This window comes from Dendronephthya gigantea, unplaced genomic scaffold, assembly GCF_004324835.1.
Source record: "Dendronephthya gigantea isolate DGI-Jeju-01 unplaced genomic scaffold, DenGig_1.0 000067F, whole genome shotgun sequence".
Taxonomy (NCBI): domain Eukaryota; kingdom Metazoa; phylum Cnidaria; class Anthozoa; order Malacalcyonacea; family Nephtheidae; genus Dendronephthya; species Dendronephthya gigantea.
In genome coordinates this window covers 1,073,534-1,098,909 of record NW_021163077.1, presented here as the reverse complement: position 1 = coordinate 1,098,909, position 25,376 = coordinate 1,073,534, and the positions used below count along the sequence as shown (strand labels likewise).

The 25,376-nt window shown below is 39.0% G+C and overlaps 1 protein-coding gene across 2 annotated transcripts; it reads right to left on the bottom strand.

Annotated features, from left to right (window-relative positions):
• Positions 1 to 333: 333 nt before the first annotated feature.
• LOC114530874 (zinc finger MIZ domain-containing protein 1-like) lies at positions 334 to 24,952 on the bottom strand. Of its 2 annotated transcripts, none has more exons than XM_028552470.1 (22): positions 24,631 to 24,952; positions 14,824 to 15,125; positions 14,161 to 14,345; positions 13,616 to 13,661; positions 12,912 to 13,065; positions 10,153 to 10,382; positions 9,743 to 10,060; positions 8,912 to 9,249; positions 8,425 to 8,466; positions 7,902 to 8,244; positions 7,431 to 7,569; positions 7,080 to 7,194; positions 6,787 to 6,882; positions 6,525 to 6,630; positions 6,281 to 6,426; positions 5,780 to 5,847; positions 5,532 to 5,600; positions 4,330 to 4,353; positions 4,140 to 4,219; positions 3,640 to 3,837; positions 2,814 to 3,121; positions 334 to 2,631 (listed from the first exon to the last, which is right to left on the bottom strand). In XM_028552470.1, exons 2-22 carry the CDS (start codon positions 15,086 to 15,088, stop codon positions 2,542 to 2,544), a joined length of 3,360 nt encoding a protein of 1,119 aa, XP_028408271.1. In that variant the 5' UTR covers positions 15,089 to 15,125; positions 24,631 to 24,952; the 3' UTR covers positions 334 to 2,541. The 2 variants fall into 2 exon arrangements, with proteins under 2 accessions (XP_028408271.1, XP_028408272.1); XM_028552471.1 differs by lacking the exon at positions 24,631 to 24,952 and adding an exon at positions 16,084 to 16,230.
• Between the last annotated feature and the right edge of the window lie 424 nt (positions 24,953 to 25,376).

The following is a 25,376-nucleotide window of genomic DNA, read 5'->3' as shown; positions in this document are numbered from 1 at the left end:
CGCAGTATTCTGTTTAAAAGGTTCCCAATAGATAGATTTGTAACGAAGGATGGTTGATTGCTCAATGTGACCGATTGTTCCAGATAGTTTAATTTGGACGTGTGATCACCGACATAAAGTACTCTAAATTAGCTAACGTAGATAACTGCTACATCCAGTGTGTTATAGGATCCACTGATCCTATAGGTCCTGTCCCGAGAAGAGTGATATCGATTCCTCTGAGATTAGTTAGAAAAAGGCTTTAGAGACCATTTGGAAGACCATTTCGCTGTACGCGTCCGCAAAATTATTACAGTTAGAAAAAATCAAGTATAAAGAGGCAACGACAACGAACCACTTGCATATAGTATTTAATATCTATTTAACCTAGTTTATAATATCATATTTTTATCTACTATAGACAATATATTTCTACACTATTTAAAACGTGAAGCTTTCGGGTACATATTTAAAATCTACACATTTCTACGCCCCCGCAAAACGTAAAATATAGCAAAGGCCGCATGCAATCAATCACAGTACACGTAGAGACTGAACTTGGGACAAAAGTTATTGGAGGCGAGGGTACCGTATACTAAATTTTGTAGGGACTTATATAGGGATTAAAATCGGTGTATTTCATTATGTCCTATTTTTAGGAAACTGATATGTACTATGAGTGACCGCATGTACCATCCAGAGTACTAAACTATACGAAATATATGAAGTATTTACACATAACATGGAGCCTACAAATTAAAAAAAATCCCGACTAATAACTCTGAATATGGAAAAAAGTTGGGATTTTGACCACCTTCAAAAGAGGTAGCGCAGCGCATTGTTATAACTTACGACGGAATATTACAACTCGACAAAGAATTCTATTGATTATGAGAATATTTCAATCCGTCAAATTCCTAACATGTCGTTAGCCTCGTTTTCAACGCGCGGAATAATACTTTCTATAATATCTTCCAACGAGTTTTTAAACTTTTAAATGCCACATTACATATCATACGTATCATCCCATTCGTTTAAAAAACCAAACTCAAACAGGACCGAAAAATAGCACGATACTTTGGGGGGAGAAGGGAGAGGTGTAAATATGGATATCTCCATATGTGAATATACAATGAATTCAGACACAAGACAAATACAAGAATATTAACTCCTCCCCAATTAAGCGTGTTGATTCTGCCCTGAACTCCGAACTCGCAATCTGTTGCAGAATTACCTACTGTGATTTGTTAGAGAATATGCGCAAATGGGGCTTCTAGTGCTCGACCGCGCGATTGGCGCAATCTATGTAAAACAGATGGAGTATCCAATTTTTGTTCACAGATCAGTTGATTACTGAAAAACATCGCAGCCAAGGATGGCACGAGAACAAGTATGAGGTACTTTTGTATAAGCAATTTGTAATGAATTGCTTCGTCTTAAAGTAGCAAGATTTCTACGGAAGGCCACCTTGCAACGTTTACTCGAACCGATAAGAGTTCACACTGTGCTTTCATAGAGCAAAAAAACGCAGTTATAGTCATATGCCCTAGTCTTACATCTTATGTTCCAATATCTTTAAAATGCCTAGCGTGCAACAGGGAGCGAAAATATTTATATATATTTATATATGTATACTATATATTAAAATAGGATAAATACTTGTCTATATACCCCCTAAAAATAACTTAAACTTTTGTCTATATAATAAAACATTTATACTACGATATGTCTTGCCAGGAGGCGCGTAGAACAATGACCCTTGCTTTGACAAGGAAAATATTTACATTACATCTAGCAAACGTGGCCTGGAATATGCTGCCCGTTCAATCGTAAACCGTAGAATGTACGCTGTTAAACCCTCGAAGGGCGTAGGCTGTTCAAAACCCGGTTAGCCTAACCCCGGAATGTAGTCAACATAAACCAAAACAGCGGCAAAATTTTTATTCAAGAGCTAGCACTAACCAGGCTTTGTACAACTGATCTTAGAAATTGCCCATTTGTACCGCGGGGTTTGTGAGGCTGAATCGCGTACAGACTGCGATTTCTTAGAGAGCTGGAAAGACATCTCTCCCAAATATCCCTAATAGATATCTTTCACTCTAAGGCAGACGATGAAAGTAGAGGCTGAACTTCAGAGGTCACTCTTTGTGAACTCCAACAGTGAGATCTGCCGTTGGGTGATCAACCTGCTATTAGGTAGATTTAGCACGAGGACGTGAAAATGGCGAATACCTGTCATGATGCGCCATATATGGACATGCTACACAATTCATTCGCGATTTTCACGTCCTCTTTGACGTTCACGTCCTTGTGCTAAACCTGCCTATTATCAGAGTGAGAATGGAATGCTAATATCTCGCTCTGACAACTGCGAGTTCACCGCAGCCCCATGACACTTCACCAGCCCCATGCCAGTGCTAACCTAGTTAAAACGTGTTTTTTATATGTATATATAAAACCCCAAAATGATCGAAGAATCAATTAAAAATATTGAAAGGAGAGCAATTCAGGCCACGAGAATGAGAAGATACGATATTCGATACCGTGTTTTGTTGCGAATGTTTATTCAAACATTGAGAGAAGGTCGTCACTGAGATCTGACGTCTCCAGGTACGGGAGGAAGTCTGACGGATCGAGATTTCCTGGCAGCCCCTGAGAGGACAATACATAGAATTAATACATGAAAAATATCATGATGAACCATAATCACTAATATCATCATGAATAGATATCACCATATCTTGTATCATAATCACACCGTCATCAATAAATATGATCTTATCCTGCATTATCACCATCACCAATAAATATTATTATCAATATAATCAACTTACCTCTTCTGAAGGATCGCCCGTCCCATCCTGAGACTGTTCAATAAGTGCATTATAATCTGACGTTACATCCTCCTTTTTGACAGCATCACCTGGCAGAGTACTGCCATCCAGACAAGCTGCTGGACTCGCTACGGCGGGGGTGGGCGTATTAGGTCCAGCCGTCACGGTTGATACAGGTGTGTTTGGGTTAGTGCTAGTAGTATTTGCTGTAGAGATCACAGGCTGTGGTGTGTGGGGACTTGATACCATTGGAATTGGGGTAGGTACTTGACCAATGTGCGCTGCAGGACTCATAGCTGGTTTGTCTCCTGTAAATAATGCAGGTATTTGTTACATTGAACCAAATAAATCACACTGATTCTAGAAGATATATTTCACAAATTCTCCATCCTCCCAGAGGCCAAAGAAGAATATGCTCAGTGAAAATACATTGCGGGGGCTGGACGCATAAAAAATAGTTGACTTTTAACAATAGTTAGTAACGGAATTGGCCAATCAGACTGGTTTAGTATAATAGTATTGACTCATTTCATACTTTATTTCAAACCTCTTGACTATATTTCTAATATTCTCACTGGAGAATTACATTGCAATAGACACTTCCCGAATTTGTTCTCGGGCAATGAAAATCAATCCATAAAGAATAGATTACATTTCCCGCCTCGTTTCCAAGCTATTGTTTTGTGTGCATTCAAGCAAATTCGGGAAGTATCCGAATCTTTTTAGTCCCGCTGATACTGCAGCAGAGCTCCAACCTTATTTGAAAATGATAGCCTTTACATCCACAGTCGGGCTTAATAAAGTAATTACATTTACAACCACACACCTTGATTACTGATATTTCCAGAGCTATTACTACGGCCAAGCATCGGCGACGGATTGGAATTTTTTATTGTGTCCGCCGGAGGTCCAGACGACATGGAGACTGGGGCAGGCAGTGCGGGAAAGGCTCCGCCTCTGTTCATAGGCGGGCTGTTTATAGAACCAGGGTTTTCACATGTCTTTTGCCGTTTAGAGGGGTTTCCTGCGGAAGAAATATAACACATTTAAAAAATGAGTCTGGTGTTTTTAAATGGCCTTAACACTGGGAATCTTACAAGGTCAAATGAGACTTTCTAAATCTCCAACCATTTGTTCACGGTAAAGCCGTCTCAACATAAAATTTTTGTTGACTGTAGACGGTGTGAAGTCGATCGATTATTACTACTTTGACTATAGGCTTTTATATTTTGCGACCGGACCGGATTAGAACGCCTCACCGCCTTTTTTTGCGTTACGAGATTGAGCAATAATGTCTCGTGCCACTCAGACTTTACAAATAAATACCTTCTTCCTTAATATCGAGTTTCACAGGCACTGGGTACCATTGACTATTCGGATCGATGGTAATTTCCTCCGTACCAGAACTAGGATGGATGACATAATAATTGATACAAAATAATCATGTAAATGCAAGGATATACCGGGGTACCTAAAATGGGAGGGGGTACAAGGGGGTACAAGGGGTATTACTCACATTTGTCCTGATTGTCTTTCAGATCTATAATTATAATAACATGTTTCAAACCATGGATAATAAAATGAATGGATAGGAGACTAGCTGACGTAAGCATTACAAAACCTATTCAAATTTCGTCATGCCAACGTTTTTGAGCCTTCTTTCTGAGCCTTAACTTTTTCAGCTACGAAATTGTTGTCCGCGAGCTGAAATTAAACATCACTCGCAGCCAAAAGTTTCCTATCCACTTCTTAAACAATCCATGATAAGTGTGCCTTCGAATCAGGGTCTTAGCCAGGGTCCTACTTTACCCGTCAACTAGCTGGGAAGAGGGGAATTTCGAAACAGTCCCCTAAAAGCCTAGAAATGCACTATATTTTTGAAAAATGCTGTGAAAGAACCTTTTGTTCATAACTATTCAATATACTTTTGAATATTTTATGTCTTCCTGTTTGCCCCACTTTTAAAAATGCCCGCCCAAAAGACGGGTGGATGACCTCTGGCTAAGTGACATTCTAATGACACTGTCAGTTTGTAAGATCGTTCAGATTCTACAAGGAATGGTCAAAGAAAGGATCCAGAGGGATCCACAGAGACCGAGTATCTTATGACAAAAACGTCCACTCCCAGATACAACTGAAGTGAAGCGATAACAGTGGTAAAAAAAAGCCCTCGCCATTCATTGAAATCCGATTTAACTTAATTGCAAATATAGATCATTTGATGCGATTTTTATGTGCTATTTTCTTCATTTAATGGAATAATTATTTGAGTGAAAACATTGAGTGAAAGTTCATACAAGGGTAGTATACATCGGAGCATTCATAACTTTTTGTTCTTTTGCATCTGTCAGAGGACGAAAATCGCGCTAAAAATCGCATCAAAAATTTCAAGTGTAAACCAGCCATGAAATGAGAGCAATTCTTTGCCGTTGTACATGCGTCATTATGATGATAAAGAAAACCGTTGAAAAGAAAACATCGGTGGAGAAAATATTTATGAAAAAAGATATTCAACTTTGTAAACAAACGATTAGAAAGATTAATGTAAAGATTTGCTTCAACCCAGGGTTTAACTAGTTAGCTAACCGGCTTTAGAACAACCGGCCCTAAAACGATTGAAAATTGCTTCTTCAAAAACACATCTTGTGCTTATTTCACAGGTTGATTTTGAAGATGGTCTCTCTAATTATTATAACGAATACAAACAGTGTGACTCACTTTGTTAAAGAGGTTAAGATCCCCCACATGTATTGATCAACTTCCAGTAACTCCAACACCGCTGTTTTGCTAAAAACAAACAAAATATACCATCAAGTTTACATTGTGAGATGGAAAAACTACCAGAGGTAAAACACCTTTCATCTATAAAACGAGTTACCGATTAAATACTATATCAAAGGTTCTTCGCCCCATACAGATGTAATAATCTTCGGAAGAAAGAAATCCTTACTAAAACTAATACATACTTGCACACTGGACACTTCCAGCTGCCTCGTTCCGCGTTTAGTTTCAGGTATGATTCCAGATCAAAGCACTACATGAGGAAATTATAGTACAGAATGATCAATGATTGTGACAATTATGATAGTGATGATAACGAGAGTGATTACTGTGATAACAAAGACGATGATAATTACGATAGCGATTGTGATGATGATAACAATGATAAAGACGGTGATTTTGATGATAGTAGTTGTAAGGCCCGTTTACACTTGCTGCGACCGTCGGTTCGATTTTCTTTTAGTAGATGTGAATAAGTGAACATTTACGGACGCTCCGATGTACATGTGCCCTCATTTTCACATCCATAACTTATCCACTCGTTCACATCTACCAAAGGAGGATTATGTACACAAAATCGCAGCAAAAATTGCGTGTGTAAACATGCTTGTCACTGTGATGTTTGTGATGGCAGATAACGATGGTAGTGAACAGATGGTTGTGAGTATATTCATCATGACAAGTACCTGTATATGCCTGCAATCGTGTCCTCGGGCAGGCAACGAAATTCTACGTTGAGTGATCGGACATTTCAACGAGACTTTTATCGCAGTTTGTTCGACCCCGTCATCATTGACGCCGAGATTTTGCGGCGAAGCAAAATGTCGTTTTACTGCAAGGAATACAGAAAATGTGTGACCAATCATGATTAAATCATTCCATTCCGTGCATTGCATTGCACATGCATTTGCAAACTTTTAGTCCACTTACTTTTCGTAATACAATGAGCAGCTGGTAGAAGCCGCTTCGTTAAAAGACCATCAAGTATCGACTTCACTGATGGGCGATGAACCAGTTGTAGGACAAACAAATGAGACTGAAATAAATTATATACGATTGAATATATACCAGCGATTATGTATCCTCTCCAAACTGTCCGGGGAGGTCTACTAAGGAACTACTATGGTAAATGAATATATATGTATACAGAAGAAAACACAAACAAAACTAAGTCATTCCTCACGATACTTACACAGCAACAGGCGGTGACTGTGATTTGTATTGTATTTCGACCAGGTCGACAAACATTCTTCAGATGCAGTGGCTTATGAGAGGTTTTGTTATCACCCTAAAAACCAAAATTGAAAATTTCAATTGGTGAGCTCCTTGTAAGGTAAAAGAATATCGAAATCGACCCCTCCCAGGCTATATGACAACTGTCTTAAACAAGTCGGTGGTAAAATTTCGGGCCCAAAGAATAGACAAAAGGTTCAAATTCCCAAAGTTTCATAGCGGAGCGAAAAAAAGAAGATAATGTCTATTTACCCTTTCAATCGTAAGCGGTGTAGCATTGACACTGACAGAGACGGACGCTGGCCAATTGGTATGCTGTTGTTTTTCTTCGTGATGATAACATTTGAACTGAAGTTCCAGATCAGACCTGTTCAGCCAGAAAAACAGGTTTAGTGAACGCATATAAATGCTTTTTATATACTTTGATTATTGCGTTGTTGATGAGTTGAAGGGCCGTGTTGAAGGGGAACACAAAGGCACAGTGGCACACTGGCTTAATGATTTTGAAGATTTGTTAGAGCGGATTCAGGTCTCACTGAATGTTAACGAGGGTGAATGATGTCGTGAGATGACGAATGCCGTAAAATCATTGAATCAACCCACCTCCATAGTAAGGTATGATGAACAGACTCGCGAAGATGAAAGACGTGATTACTAACAGCAAGATTGTGTTCAAGACGGAACGGCGGCAGCATTATTCCGTCACGGACCGGGAATGTTAGCCGAAGTTGATCGTTGTCATCTAAAGAGAAAAAAAAATTATATTTTTCGATAACACTTGAATCGACTATACATAACTGCCAAAGTTACATTATGCATGGAAACTGGTTAGCAATCTCTGGTCTGATAGTACACTGGATGAAGCAACTAGTTTTAGCGGGTGATGATAGCGATGCCCGTAAAGTATTCTTCTCAGTCTGGCTTCCGGAAATTGACTTGGATTTGATCAATGATAACAATGTAGAACATTGTTTCCCCTTTGAGGTCTAGTAAGACTTGGGCTTCTGGGGTCATTTAGTTAAGAAGTCATTGACAGGTCTGGCTTGGCAAATGGCAACTGAGAAACATTCTTACTTTGTGGTGGTATTCGCGGTTTTACATCCGGCGGATCTGGAAAAGGCGGCAATCCGCCCCCAGGCGGCAATCCACCTCCAACATTGCTCTGTACCATTCCCCCTTGATTCGACGGACTCGGCGACATCAAACCGCTGCCCGGTAAGGTATTGCCTGCGGGCGTCGGATATCTCATATTGTTCGGGCCCATAGCTTGTTGTTGGACGCCGGTCTTAGGGGGCATATCACCCGGCCGGAACTGCGTATTTATGAAGTTGCCCCTGGGGCCGGCCGGATTTGGGAAGTTCGAGTTCTGAGGAAAACCAGGAGGGTAGTTGGACACGTTGGGATAACTGGGGGGTGGCTAAAAATATTGAAGAATGTTAGACTGGAGACTCAACATATACCTAAATTTGCATCCCACATCAAGTTTAAAACCAAAAAAGCAAAAGTATTTATGGTTGCTAAGAGGCACAAATATATTACTTTGGCCAATCAAATTGCCTGTTATATCGGACTTACATTACAATGTAAATCAACGCACCTTCATGTCCTTAAACGCATTCTTTTGCATGCCCATTTGAGCCTAAATTAAGAAGAATAAATATCGAAATATGAATGATAGTCATTCAACTCCATGACAATCAGACAATTGTGTTAAGATATATTTAGACCAGGGTTTCCACAAATTATTTGCATATGGCTATCCTCATAGGGGGATAGCAATGACAAAAAAGAGAAACAAAGAACTTTTGAAAAGAATGCATAATATATCGTATTAACTCAGATCCCTCCCTCCCTTGTGGTTGTCAATTCCAAGGAAATTTCCTTGCATTGTGGAAACCCTGATTTAGACTACACGATAAGTTGTATGCAATATCATTCTGACGGGGCCTATGCCACAATCTTCATTCATATTGTCCAGGGTGGAATTTAAAGTGTCACGTTTGTACGTGTGTTCACACGTTCACATACGCCAGGGTAAGAATCGTATACGACAAATCGCATAGTGTAAATGGGCCGTTACGCACCTGATTTTGAAAGCGAGGTTGTTTATTGAATCCACCGGCTCCAAGCATATTCGCCATGTTCGCCGCCATATTTGGGTTAGGCTGCTGTTGAGGTCTCATAAATTGCTGGATGAACTGCCTGTTATTCATCATCGGGGATTTCATGCCGGGGTTGGGCATCTGATTTGGATTGGGATTGCCTTGGTAAGGCCCCGGGTACTGGGGTTTGTTGCCGTACTGTTGTTGAGGATACGGATTCTTGGAGTAGGGCGGTGGGGGCTGTTGAGGATGATTGGCCGGAGTCTGAGCATGGGCCTGGAATTGTGTGGGGGGTTGTTGTTCAAATCCAAACCCGCCGTCTGAAAATAAAGATTCTTTAGTGAATGAGGACTGTATTTTTTTAGATTTTGATTACCAGTGAATCTTAAATCGGATTAGTTAAAAGGACCTGCGGTAACATGGCACGAGAATTGAGAATTGATAGGGTTCACAGGTATAACCAGAGATGGGTTTACTGGGGGGATGCCATCTCCCAAGCCTGGGCGAGAGGGGGTGTAGATAGACTGTAAATTTAGGTATCAGTTGAAATTTTAGTGAATTATGCACTTACATAATACCCAATGGTCTACTTAGGAGTTTATAATCCTATCTAAGCAACACCATCCCACTTTTAGAACTTTTCGAATAATTTATATAATCATAGAACTTTTGGAACATTCTAATAACCAGCCCTTACAGCTGATGCTAGTCCCCATCCCCCCCCCCCATGGCTGTTGGCTAGCTGCATACCCCACCAGTCTGATATTACGCAGGTTTTATGTGAAGAGAAGAGACAACTATGAGACAACGTACCGACATCATGATCTTGTAAAGAAGCTGTTGCAGTCGCCGTCGCGGTGGCAGTCGCTGTAGCTGCAGCCGCTGCAACTGCCGCGGCGGCCGCCGCTGCCGCAGGTCCGCTCCCCGTATACTGGTTGTTCTGAGGTTGGGTCGGGACTTGGGCAGGGGTGGTGGGAAAAGGCGTCGCATTGGGCGGGCCAGAATGAGGGTAGTGGAAAGGGTTTGTCTGTGGACCATTCTGTGGAGTGGTCGGTGTCGTGGGGTAACCCCCTGTGTTGCGGGACGCATCTCCTGCCATCCTTCTTTGTGGGAACTGGTTGCCTGGAAAACCTAAATGGTGGATACGAAGAATTATCGTTCGCATTATGACTATAGCGATACCATGTGTACTAAATTATCACCTGCACACGATCATCGCCTACCTGACTGTTGGTATGGTTTATTTCCTGCATTCATCATTCCCGGGTTTCCATAACCTTGCTGGTTCATGACATTCCCAGTGTTGGATGTTGGTATCGATGGTAACATGTTATCTGTAGGCAACTGAGCTTGACTGGTTGTTGACGCTACGCCCCATACTGTGGTCACCACCGAAACGGAAGGTTGGGGCTGTTGGGGCTGCTGCATAGGCCACATGAGCTGATTTTGATCGCTAAAAAAAATATGTAACATATTGATACACGCCAGGACTATCACAACAAGAACTGACTGCTATTCTACACTGGATGATTCAAGCTGTGGACAAATATCGATCTAGCGAGTAGCCAAAAAGAGCATCCTCCAGTATTGGTTGCGAAATACGGAAAATATAGTTCTGCTAAGTTCGCAAATTTGGTCCTGAATATAGCCCTGCAAAATTAACAACTTTCGAGCCGAACGTGATATTTTTGCAAACAAATACAAAACGTATAAACTTTGCAGGGTTAAATATTATTGTATTATTGTAATGTATTCCACATTTTATAACATTTCGCAACCAGATTTTGCAGAAGGTTTTTCGCTCTAAGACGCTCTTTCTACCCGTGATGTTAGCTACATTTTATTTCTTCTGCTGTAGATTGTATTCAAACTCGTTTTAAAATAACCTCTCTCAATCTAATTGCGAAATTGCACCTATTTCATAATCGAATATTATAACACTGCACGCAGTTCATATTTAAGCTACCTTGAAATATAACCTACTCTAAAATATAACCCATATACTGCATCTTTATATTTGAGAGGTTTCTTCTTTAGGTAGATGTACACAAACAATGAGAGCCTATCACAAATAACTACCAATACACAAGACCACTACGTTCGCAAAATCATCAAAGTACCCGTTTTTCTGGGGCTCAAAATCCCGTGCGGAAATTAGGAATGCAAGCGTTATACATTTTGACAAAAAAACAAGCGCATGTGGGCAAACACGAAATAGGAACACGAAGCGATATCGGCTTGTTGGAAGACTATTTGAGCGTATTTCACATGCCGTCGTATAAAGAGTAACATAGATCGATCTTGCCTGTACTTAGACTGATAACATATATATTGCGCGATGTTTTCCAGTGATATCTATATTATATACTGAGTCCAAAACAATCTAGACTTCACAAACACGAGGGTAAAAGTCGTGCACGTATACACACACACGCGGAAGCTTCGTATTGTTCCTTTTTTGATGCCATATTACGCAACGTCTGGATAAGATAAACGATCCAAATTACTTCAACTAACTAACGTAAGAGGGATACAATTATAGCTCACGGACTCGACCAACGATTAGCAAGTCTTTGTATGCATTACGATGAACGAGGTGAAAGTTTGGTTCGACGTTGTCATTTATAGAAGCAAGAAAACCCACTTAAATTGTCTTATTTATTCGATACTAGACCAGTATATGACAAAATACAATGAAGGGAACTGGCTAAACATGCTCGTTATAAACAACCTCATGTTGGCTAGAGCATTTGCTGTGTGTGCCAGCGCTTACTCTAAAACTCAAAAGCTTCCTTTCGACAATTTCTAAAAGTACAAAGCTTGAGAACTCGTCAAAACCGGCAGAGCATGCCTTTAAGCGTGATCCTACACTTCAGACGCCGTGTCATTACTGTTATAATTGTCTCTACGTTCTCCTTGCTACACCTGCAGATTCTCTCCCTAGAGCAAAACAGAGGAAAGTAGGTACTTACTTACTTACAGCGAAGAGGGTCTGAAAATATTTCGTTATCACATTGATATCGTACTTCAATTAAGCTTAGTTTAATTTCGTCGTTCGCGCGACGAACATCGCATGTTCCGTGTGTCGACACTTGGCCGACTACGCACAGGAAAATGTCGGTACGATTATAAATTCAAAGCACAATATTGATTTTCGAAAACCACTGTGTGTACTTGCGCCGGTGAAAATAATGTAATAAAATCGAGAACGGTCAAATGCAAGTCTTTTTTTACCCCTCCCCCCTGCTAACACAGCGATCAAGTGGGTTTTAACTAGCCTGGTATAACACTATCTATAGATCATCCCCTAAAACCCCCACCAGGATCAAGTAGTTTTATCACTTGTTTAGCTTGGACATCGCGCACTTGGAGTCGTCCAATATGCATTATCTACCTCATCTGAATCCAACTGCCCCTATGATCACGTGGTTTATAAAATAACTTGTACGGCTCGAACATCGTTTGGTCTTAGAGAAATTCATCCACGAAGTATAATGTACCCGAGTGTTTTATCCCAACCATGGTCATGTAGTCTGGTAGTTGCATGGCCGGGAAAACGTCACTGCGAGATATATCATGTTTCTGCATGATTACGAATTCCTTTATGATCAAGTAGTTCTGTACATCACCTGATGTTTACAGTATAAACAAACCGAATAAAAATCTCATCTGAATAAAGTAGTTATAAACTTATTAACATCGCTTGGAGAAGATTATCATACATCTTAGCAAGCTTCAGGTTCACTACAATTACCGCCACCTTTCGCTGACCTACTGCGCTCGTGATTGGTTACCCTGACAAATATATCCCATTTGATTGGCCCATATTAATTATTCATCTGCCTCATTACCTATTCTAGCACAACCTCACCCTGCATAATCAAGCAATTTCCACAAGTTGTTGAATGGCATCACTCGAAATGAGTAAACTAACATCTATCTACACCCTGGCGATATAAAAATATAGATTTTTTATATTTACACATTAGCTGGCTTCTTGTGGCTCTGTTTAGGTGTTTGAGGATGCTTCAGCAGTAAGAAACGACTCAGCTCTTCGCTCCACATCGCCAGCAAATTCATGGACTTGGGCGAAAACTTCTCTTTATGAGCAGCACAAACAGCCAACAGACGATACCCTTAAGATACCAAGATTTATACTTTTACTACTATATGGAGGATTCAAGTTTGACTCCACTAAACAATACTTGAATGGTGATTATTGTATTCAGATGTGATTACTGTATTCACCAATAAGAGGTGGTCCAGCTCTTTTGGGAACAGTTTCGAGTTATCAATACAGAGTATACATATAGTTCAGTTCGAATATCGGTCCAAACTTGGACGAGTAATTTAAAATGCAGATAATAGTATACTGCGTGCGTTTAGGTTAGGGGTCGTGGGTCGTACTTTGAATACTGAGTATAGCATACTGGGGTCGTACTTTGAATACTGAGTATAGCATACCGGGGTCGTACTTTGAATACTGAGTATAGTATACTGGGGTCGTACTTTGAATACTGAGTATAGTATACTGGGGTCGTAGTTTTACTGAGGCCAGTATACCCCATATGAGGCATGTAGTTTAAATACTGATGGCGCTATTAAACAACTATAAACTACTTTATAATCAGCAATTACGAAGTCGAGGAAATAGATTGTGATTCAATAACTATCGGACTAACTTACCAAGATGAAGATCAAAGCCAGGCGTTGCAGCAACACGACTAACAACCTACAGAAAAAAAATATCGTATAACTTCGTCATATTTTCCTGTGTTTTTTCAGAGGGAGACGTGTATCCTTAAACGTACACCGCCCAGGCATGGACCGATGGCATAACAGACTAAGTTTTTGATGGAAACAAAATAAGAAAATCGTTCATCACGATTTGAAAAAGCATTTTTCCTGGCAGTTTTGTACTGCGCACGGGGGATACAAATTTTCGCACCGACTTTAGGAGGATGGGCATTAGCGTCGGCATGCAGGGTAAAGTTTTTTGTTAGTTTTTTTTTCTTCCTGCTAAAGACATGTTGACATCGAAAAAATAGGACGGCATGTGGCGAATAACACTACCAGTACTCGCTAAATTAATGTGATTCAGCAAGCACTTGAGAATTGTTTTCTTAACTGATTTAAAGAGAATCGAAAACGCTTTATATAAGATGAAAGCTATCGCGGTGAGTGTTTTTCCTCTCTCGAATTGTTTTCAACCTCTCAGTTCGGGCTCGTACCGTTAGGCATCCCATGAGGTTTCCTTCGAATGGCGCCTGGAATGCCCTGACGTCGCTACACCATTCCAGCAGTTCTCGCGCAGCGTTCTGGAAGCCCTGGGGTGTTGACAGGTGCTGTTTTATACACAGCAGACGTTCGTTGGTTTGTTGGATGTGTCGTTCCATGCTGAGGGGCATCCCTGCATCTAAAACACAAGATTACGATGGTTTGAATCGCGGGGAGGAAGGTTACCAAGATGCTATATTGCCACCCGCCATCATTGATCTGCGCCTATTTCAAATTCCAACTACTGATCTCAAATCACGAAGTTTTCGAGCTTCGATCAACTAAGGCTGCGTTCAGACTGAGTGCCCTGAGTGTGTTCAAAACTGGTTCATAAAACATGCCGAGCACAGTGCCGTTGTTTAGGACTACCTCTGGAGGTAGGACCCGTTCTTGGGAACCGTTCCCAATTTAATTTGGAAGCGTCATGTTCAACATGAGCGCGAGAAAAAGCGGCGGGACACCAGTGCTGGGCAGCCTAAGTGGTCTGAATTTGCGCATTTAAATGGTCAGTATGATATATAATGAAAAAGACGATCGGGGACGAGTGAGGATCCGTGCCACTTTATATTCTACGAACGAAATACTCATGTAATACCCGAGCCCATTGGCACACTTACTATGCTGCGACAGCTGTTGCCCCATGTTCATGCTGTTAGGTCCGGGTACATTTGGTACTCCGAGATTGGGACCACCCATGTTTGGAGCCATATTGGGGCCAGGCCCCGGACCCGACATTGGTCCCCCGGGGTACATGCCCATCGCGGGATCCGAGTCTAATTCAGTCTTGGGTAGAAAATCGTTCATGAGGTTCGGTCCACCAGGGAACTGGTTGACGCCTGGATCGAGCATGTCAGTGAGTGATTTATGATTCTGATCCCACATCGTGAGGAGATCTTGGGTGTTATCTCATGCCAGATATCTGGAAAATAAACAAAGAAAAAATAGTAAGCTCATTGTTAAGCCATTTAAAACCAAGTATAACATTAATTTCCCTCCTTGGTGGCCATATATTTCCAAGGACAATCATGTCCCATTGAGGGTCGACCAGTCAACTATAAGTTTAATGGAGGACTGACTAGAGAAGGGGGCGATTGCCTGACGACAAAGTTTTGGCTATATATCCTTTTACATGAAGCTGATAAAAACTCTGACTATAGAAGACACATTATGAAAGAAGAGCAAAAAAACAAACTCGTACATTGAGGCGATTCTACAAGATTCGCTCAACTTTCACATCCGAAATGTTTGCAAACAACACCCTATTGCTCCTTCGCGTTCCTTTCACATGCGCATTTGCGATGTTGTAGAAAAAGTCGAGTGTTCCTAGATTTGGAAAACTTGGAATGTTGGATTGCGATATTTTAAATAATAAAGATGCGAAATGAGTATTACGCTTTGACACGAGTTTTAGGCGATTTATTTACACGGTCATATTAGCCAGTCGAAAACACAGCAATTCGAACGGTTAGTTGTACAAAAATTCTCCCATTGCACCAGTGCTACATTACGTGCGAAGGGAACTCGAAAGACGAAAGACCGTATCAATTTTTGAGTGACACAGCTGCGAATTCCGCCGCACCAATTTGAGCTGGGTTTAGGCACAACCAACAAAGGCGAACATTTTTGTAATGTACACAGAGCGAAGTGCTAATTGTCGCGCAAAATAACAATTATGACATGTTACAAGCGTATGCTTGACTATAGCCGTTGTGCTGGGAATTTGTCAATTTACGAGAACTGTGCTTTTGGCTTAAAACAAACTACAAGGCATAAAATTATTATCCTATTTATTCGCAAACACGAGTAAAATATTATGACAAACAAAGTCGGACAGACAATAATACGACTACGAAATCACAACAATTGCACAAACTCACGCTGACGGCGATGATTCGCAGCTAATTCCGAAAACGACACACAGCAGACGTTCCAGAATTCTCATTTTGAAAAGTGTCAATAATTCGGAAGTGTGAAGACTGAAGTGTAGTAATTGATTTGATTCCTGCCAAAACGTAAGCTTCTTCCAAAGTGGCAGTGAATACACGTTATGAATTATCAATGAGGTTAATGAATCTTGATAATGCGGACCCGGGTGAAATGAGCGAGACGAAACAATGCGACCTGTTCGAAAATCGAAAGGCTTGACTAAAAACCTGCCGACGACTGCCGCTATATGTTTCTATAGTAATACGACAAGCACGTAGACTATCACAGGAGGCTTTATTTAACCCCACCTTTACCAATGTCACAATTTGACTTAGGGTTTTTACGTGCTGATGACCGATTCGAGGCGTGGCTAAATTAATTGCGGTATACAGCGAACGGCCAAACGCAATTTTCAGTCAATATACTATTTTTTTACGAAATAGTAACAGTATATAGCTATTACTAACATACGTTTTAAAATCGCACGTCGCAAGCCTGAACGCAAATGGTAATAAAACGGTCGGTTTTCGCGCCAAAACTTATCAAACAAAGCCGTCTGAAGATGCAATATGGAGGCCATGCATGACGGCCGAAATAAATTTAAACGGCTTGTATGTACAAATCGGGCGGTCAGTATCTTGTTCGATACTACATAGGATTTCAACGGTGTCCACCACGCCGAGGCCGAGAGTTGGCTAGACTGCCATAGAGTGAACATCGCGTGTATCTTCACAAAGTACAATACCAAAAGGAAGATTGCTTGTCTCTAATGTGAATAGACATCTCGATTTCGTGTACTCTGGTGTCTCTAGTCTATATCTGCAACGCGCTACGACGATAATATATATACTAGTCCATGTTTGGTGTCATTCCCGCTGCGACCATATAGTATAACAAAACCCGCTTGATAATCTCTAAGTATACGGAAATATATGCTTAAGTGGCTAACTCAGCCTTAGCCCCATGCACGCACTACTCAACTTCATGTGTATATATACGTATATATATATATAATGTGGAGCGGGAGTTCACAGCTTCTGTCATCACATCTATAAAATGCAACTACTATAGAGAAAGATTCACACAACACGTAGAATCAGAACCGTATAGCCACAGGGCTTCGTTCATATATATAGTTCTCGTAATCGTTGCATGAGGTATAGACTGAATACACCTCCTGCGAATCCGAAGCGCCTTGTAAAATTCTCCTCTTCAAATCCCCTTTATAGAAGCCACTAATTACATAAACTCTGACAATTCTATGCATGAGAAATTCTAAATAACCATACACATATTTTTTCAATTTTTATAAATTACGAGACACAATATACGCTTTCGACCTAATTTAACCTTTTAAAGTGGGGCATTAGTTTCATTTGAATTGAAAGTCATGCAAACATTTTCCAAAACGTCCTAGCGATATTCTGATCTTTGTAACAGGGTGGGGATAAACAACTTCTCTGCACAGCTCCCTACCGAATTGTACGTACGAAAATTTCGGTCTCTTTTGTGCATTAGGATGTGTTCTGATTCGATGAAAGGCACTCGTTAGATAATATTGCGATACAATATCAGCATTAATAATTGAAGGTTTTTCGTGGATGTTTGTAGGCGAGGTGGGGAGGGAATGAGGTCATTGAGGTGAGTAGGAAGGAGAGAGGGAGGGTTAAAACCTTGAAGACATTACGGTTTGTAAACAAAATTCATGTACATTTCTAACCTTTTTCACTTCCGTTTTCACAACGCTATATATATATATATATATGAAATACCTAGAACTTTGCAATACAGTAGTCAATATTACCACGGAGAACAGCACGCAAGGTCTATAAGTGGTGCTTAAAATTCTGGAACGACTATTGAAAAATACACGGAAGGGGCTGTAGGCCAACTTGGTTGGGTTACTTAGGTATAGCATGGGCCAGGGTGTGGATACACGTATCATGCATGCATATGTAGCTGGTGGCTGTAAGAGCTGGGGATAGGACAACAGCTGCTTAAGCTAGGACAGTTCTCTCTGTTGGCACTTCAATTGCCCTTGACTTAACTTCCCCAGCACTTCAAGCTTAAAACCCTAAAACCACAAGTTATGCGGGCCATTCTCAAGACATGCCCCAAAGTATAGTACTCATACTCGACCGCTTTTCCTAACTGAAGAACACCTTTAGTGCTTTTCTTTATCCAAGTCGAGTTAGCCGAGGTTAGAGGAACCGTTTAGATTCTTTCAACAACGGTAAAATGGTTGAGCTTGTTCGGTTAAAAAGTCATGCCAACGATGCGATGCAGAAGACAGCTTGCCTGTTCCATAGCTTGCTACAAACTAGCTTGCTTCCAAAAATAACATGGGAGGAGATTTCATATTGAGCTTCTCTCAGTATTTAATTATGATGCCACAACACATAAGCAAAGTAATAACACCTTCACTATACAATAGCTCAGGGAAGGAGGACACTTAATCACAAACAGTACTTGAAATCAAACACAGTATACTACAAACACAAACACAGCAATTACTTGTAGGAATTGTATGGGCAACCCCAAGTTTTTTTCTTGAAGCACAGTGCAGCTTATTAACCACAGTACTAATATATATAAAAAGTGTCTGCTTAACTGAGACCAAAATAATGCTATTTCAGAATCAAGTACAATATTACAACTGGCTACATCAACAACAATTTTTTAAAACTAACTGCACCTGTAGAAGATCCTTCTTGATATCCTGTTTCAATCTATATCATGACCAGACTGCTATAACAAATTTGTCAGTTTTTTAAAGTGACTACTTGCAATGACCTCTGCTACAACCTGTGGAAGATGCAGAGTGTATATAGGTAACTGCACTTTATTACTGAAAATTTTTGGCTACTGACCCATTTCCATGGATGCACATATAGTAGCAGCATGCTAATTACAATATTTGATAACAACCCATGTTAAAACCAAATAATGACAGCATGATGATACGATTGGTTGAAATTTTAGATTTGCATCATGCTATTGGTCAATGAGTGACATTCAAATATAAGCATTGAACTGACATCTCAAAATTACAAAACCACATGATGTTTTTATCCAAAAATGTTAGAAATTTGTTGATTTTGTCTACAAACATAGAAAGCATAATGTGTTTATAAACCATAGTTTATACAACATGCAAGGCCCTATAAAATGTAATCATAAACTGCAATGATCATGGAATATACAACCATATAACACAAATAAAAAGTCATATGCAAATCTTTGCAATGTTTATAAATTTTCACTTAAAGCATGCATTTTGATTGGCTATTGCCAGCTGCTATCTTATTATACATCAAATTTGATTGACACAAAAATAGGATTTACACCTGCCTTTGGAAATATTGAAGGAACAAGCCACAAATGTGGGGTGGATTGCTGAAGATGGATTGTAAGTTAAGAAAGATTCAATTTTTAAGCCCTAATAGTTTTGAATAGGGAGAAGGGGGAAACCCCATACCACAGAGATCAGGGGTTTGATATTTTGTCAAAAACCACCCATGCACAAGGGATCGATCAACACCAAGAAAACTCTACAACAACTTCAGAGATTTCATTGATTAAAACATGCTAAAAATCATGGGCTCCCTCAGGGCAATCCTCCTGCAGGAAATGTTGACTGTGTGTGTTAGGATCAATTGTGTTATGGGGGCATTCCCAAAATGAGTAGAACCCAAGTGTAAAAACTGTACAATCTACTGAAGAAACCCTATCTAACTAATTTTACCAAACAAAGTGATATACAAGGTTAAGTGCATCTCTGTCAGGATGCATTGCCATGATACATTATCAATTGATTGCCTATGGAGTACCCAGCATAATTTAGGATTTGCATATATTTTGATTGGAAGTACAAATTCCTCTATTTTTGAATTCTTTATCTTAGATTGAAGTGGTATTTCAAATATCATTGAGTATCAACTGTATGAATTAATTTGTCAAACTATCATAATTTATTTCTTAGATAAACCTTCTTGCTTTTAAGCTGTTTTTGCAGTAACCTAAGTGCTTAAAATAAGCTCACCATAAAAAGCTAGCTCTATCTGCATGTAGCAGATCCATTTTGATTTAATATTATCAAAAATATAAAGGAACTTTTTAATCCACAGTTCTAATCTTTTTAATAAAACTTTTTAATAAACTGGCTTCTCTACAAAAAGACTACAACTCCTTTATGATGGTACAGCCACCAAAGCATCTTGCAGAGCAAACTATCCCAACCCCACAAACAGGGCATTTTTTATTCAGCCCAAATAAAAATTTTAAAAATTTTTAAGCCATCCCTGTTTTATAAAGATGATGCATGCTACCACTGTGTTTTTGTTAGGCAATTATAGGGTGTTTGCACAAAAGAGTAGAATGTCTGGTTTGATATGTTATTGTAAGGAATTTCAGACTTCTTTAATCAGATTCCAAATAGTCTTAGTCTATGTCTGGTGCAGACTTATAACTTGATAATCTGGAAATAATAGCTTCTATAATTTCAACAAGTTTAGGTTATAGAGCAACTTTAATCTATAAGCTAGAAAAGGGCCCATATACACCCTATTTGGTAGCTTAATGTAGTTGGTCTGCACAAAAAAAACTTGAAGGAAGTGTTGCACTTTCCTAAGTCTTATGCCACACAAGTGTTAACAAATGGTTAGATACTGTGAGTTCAAAAATTGGTTAACAAATCTACCTATCCATTGGGTGGCAATTTACCCAGGTACCCAAATGTACATTTCAATTTTCAAATGTCTTACTTCTCTTTGATAGAAAATGGCAGTTGGTGGGTGAATTTAGCTGAAAATATTATAATTCAGTTATTAACATCATCCAACTAATGGGATAAGACAACATTAGAGTAGCACTAGAGGCTACAGTCCTACACTCCACCTCCTATGGTGAACTATACCTCCATAATTCCATTTTGGTAAACATAGCAATTCTATGCTAGCCACAAAGTTCCAAGTTTGCCACTAAGAATTAATACTTTGTGCAGGACCTCGGTCTCTCCATAAAAATTTTACAAACAAGCTAAGCGTAAGCCAGAAGCGCAATAGAGGAACTATATTTACAGAGTCATGTTCATAGACTGCAGAAGCAATTGCTGACAAGAGATTAGTTGGGAATGAAACAAATATGTCAATATGCACCCTCAATTAAGGCTTTTGATGCCAACCATGTCCCAACGTCCAACATAAAATACTAGTTATCACTGCATTCATTCAAAGGAATGTCTATATCTTAGCCACTTAATTGCTATGTGAATTACACAATACAGTTTGGTTCATTATGAACTAATCAATCTTGTTTTGACAAAGAAAAAATTCCACTTCAAATTTTATAAACATGTTTCAACCCAAATGTTATGTAAATACAAATTTATCAAAAATCAACTCTAAAATCAACTATCAAAATTTCAATTACTTAAATATAGCATTGATTGCCCTCAATTCCCCTTTATTGTATGGCTACTTGTTTGGTTTCATCAGTTCACAAAGAAATTCTTTCTGAATTGTTTGCTAAATTTGTGCCATCTCCTTCAATATGGCAACATTGTTTTTTGGTATGAATATGGTTTTTAGTTTTTTATTTAGACCAAGGTTTAGACCTAGCTCAAGTTTCTTAATTCTTAAAAAGATACAAATTACAAAATATTTCAAAATAGTACAAATTTACAATGATTAATTTGTAGGTAGTCATTTGATATCTTCACATGACATGAATGTCACCTGATTTCCTGATATCAACCTTTCTTGGATAAAATCCATCAACACAGGAAAACTCAAGTTGCTTCCAAAATGCAGAGTGCCTATTTGAAGCTGCTGTGAATCATCCTTACCCTTTCATACTCAACCCTTTTTATTTTTCCTTTATGTACGAAAAAAAATTGAGAAAAACATAGAACAGCAAAACAATTGCATTTTTACCCATTTGGGATTAGAGTTTAGCCCACAAATTGAAATTACTTATTCTATTTAGCAATCAATTAGAAGGTACAATTGTAAGAGCTCAATACTGACAGTATAACTTTGAGTGATAGTTTCACATTGCAGTATTTTAATTTTCCTCTCGGGGAGGGTTTGTGCATGAAAACAAGTATTAATAGGGTTCATGACTCATAATGTTAGCCTATTAGTGTCATTATGAATGTATCCATACATTCTAGTGAAAAAAGATTGTACCTCTTAGGCTCTTGACAAAACGCCTTTGCAAAGCACATCAAATTTACAGTGTTTACCTTTTCAGGTATACAAAGCCCGTGGCAACACCGCAGAGAATACTGCTTACAGCACTGATAAAAGAAATCTAAAATAGCTGTCGTTAATTTTATGGTGGTAAACTATCTATCCCAAAACCAAACATGCCTGCCAAAGTAAACAATCCAACAAATACTTCACTTGAAAAATCTGTACTGAATACCATGTCTACCCATGTAAAAATATGTAACCCTTAGTAACACTAGAAAAATAATAGTAGTTTCTAAGTGTTGAATTGATATCCTTACACAGTAAACATATTATTATTGCTTACTACTCATAAACATTGCTATTATGATATGGATCAAGTTTAATTGTAGCACATACCAAATGCGCCATACAATGTTGTAATGTAATAGTATTATTGCTAATTGTATTTAGTGTATATTAAATAGTCTTTCTTAATAAATTCTGCGTGATTGACAGTAAAGCGTAACAAGATAGCCTTAATTGTATAAAACAGAGGGAACAAGCTTCTTGATTGGTTACTACGGCGCAGCGTGTCATCTAAACAGGAAATTGCAAAAATTCTCTTTCATATTTCTTGGTATTTTTTACACATTTTGAGAGCCAACAAATTATAGGAGAGAAATTTCAGAAATTTAAGCTCGCAAATCGTAATTAAGCGCGAATGCGAACGTTTGAACGATCTTTTTTTCGATTCAATAGTACAGCAGGTCTCGTGTAATGGAGCAAAAAATAGGCTTGTTTGGGCTATTGACCACAGCAATTCGTGGTCGCGAGCAAGAAATACTCAACTAAACATTATATATGGAACTTTCAACACACATTTTTATGTTAAAGTGGGCCAATTTATGGGGCAAAAATTCTAAGTATATTTACAAATAATTATGGACGAGTTTAGGGCCCTATGTACAAAAGTTTGTTGGTAAAAATCCGAGCACAAAGTGCAGCAGCTGTGTGTAAAAAATGATGAAAATATACCTTGCATATTGCCTTGTTTTATAAAGTTATTTTTTGATTCCTGTAGGAGGGAATTTGCGAATTGGAAATCAAAATGCTTGTATGTTAAATATATACGTACTATTAAATTTTGAAACTATATGGCAATCCATCGAAAAAATGCAAGAGTTTGTACATAAAATAGCATATAGTGTAATATTATGCTCCGCCTGACACTTCAAACACAAAGCGCAATCTCGTATTCCTGGCATTTTTCAATGGAGAATTAATATATAGTTAGCAAGAACCCGTGTATATACATATATAAATATATGCTCGACTGATTTGCTTGCAAAATTGTCCGCATAGCCGGTTCATGCAAGTGAAAATTAGCACAGCAAGATTGGCGTTGAGACGAGGCATCGAAAATACATTTATAGAAACTACACCATACGGTCAATACCGAAAACGCCGTTTTGCTTTCATGCGGTAAATGCATAAACGTTTAAAATCTAAGCGCTTTTTAAGCTAGATAAATGCAGTATAATCTGTAAGCTAATAGAAATTCACTGCCGAAATTTCGAACCTCAGCTGAAGAGATGAAATGATCGAATGCATTGTGAGCGTGCTGCTACAAACGCGAATAACACACATACACATAAATTTCACACTCGATTTGAGCATATATCAACAGTAAACTAACCATAAATACTCTATTTCAACACAAACAAAGCTAATTGCATTTGTTTCACTCAAAATTGGCGAAATGTTAGTCTTCTGAGTACAATAAGCTACCATCGCCATATACAAAACATGTTCGCGGTAAAATGTAAACAGCGTAAACATTTTTGGGCATTTTTCGTGTTACATCGTTAAACACCGAACACTATTTGTTGAAATATAGTGAATAAATAGGTTAAGAACGGGCTAGGGCAGTCATAAAGACCATACACAATCCCCCAGGGGATTTATTTACTTATATTTAAAAGAAATACACTGTTAATTCACATATACGGGGTATTATTACCCGGTTCACTATTTGTACGAAAATTTATAAACAAAAATTGGTGTAATCCTTGTGATGTTAGGGCAACGGTAAGTAATAAATAAGGACAATGATAACTAACTTATATAAATACTGAGTTAACCCTACAATTAGCGAAGGCCACAGATAAAAAATACGGCACTACTCTACAGTTTAGTTCAGCAATAATTCGCTTCAGTGGCCACAATATCCGGGCCAGCAAAGACCAAACTTTATATTAAATTGAAGGCGCTATTTGCCGCTTAACAAGACAAAACATAAACCAGTAATATAACTGTATCGCTTACCGGTTCAAGCCCTCACTCACAGCGGTTAAAGACGTTTAAAATTCCCCAAGAAAGCACCGTTCTAGACAACAATTCCCGTAAACAGCACACAAAAGCGAACCAATGTAACTCGTCCGAACTTGTATCGTTTATAAACTCAATTATTATTCCTCTTCGGCTGGTTCAACGCTTGAACAGGACGTTAGAATTTCAATAAATCTTCTTCCAGTACCACATTTAATCCCTTTGATTTGTTTCCAAACAAAAATCGCAGTGAAATTTTAAAGTTTACATCTATGTTCGAGTCTTCATTCAAATACGCGACACACATGCAACTCCATAATAATTTGCCCCCTGGTAAGCCAACCAATCAGAATCGCCGGATTTCAACTCGGGGCTGTTCGTGTCAATCAAAACTTATATATAAGACGCAAAGGGAAAATACAGACCGCCTCTCGAATTATACACGATCTCTATCACCGTTTTATCGTATTAATACTTCGTTTAAATCCATAGCTAGCATACTAGTTTCGACAGACAGGTTTCAACCATCACGCAGGCAAGAAAATTTCGTGCAAATTTGTGGAAAACTAACGTAGGCGTAATCATAAATATTAGTATGTACTCGCGTTGACAAAGAGGCCTTTTGCCCTCTTTGTTATGAGTGTTAAATACGCTGCTCTGATTGGCTAGCATTAATTCTGACTTGCAATCTATTGTGCATATATACAAAGTTGACATGCAAAAAAGTTGACATCGAACGCATT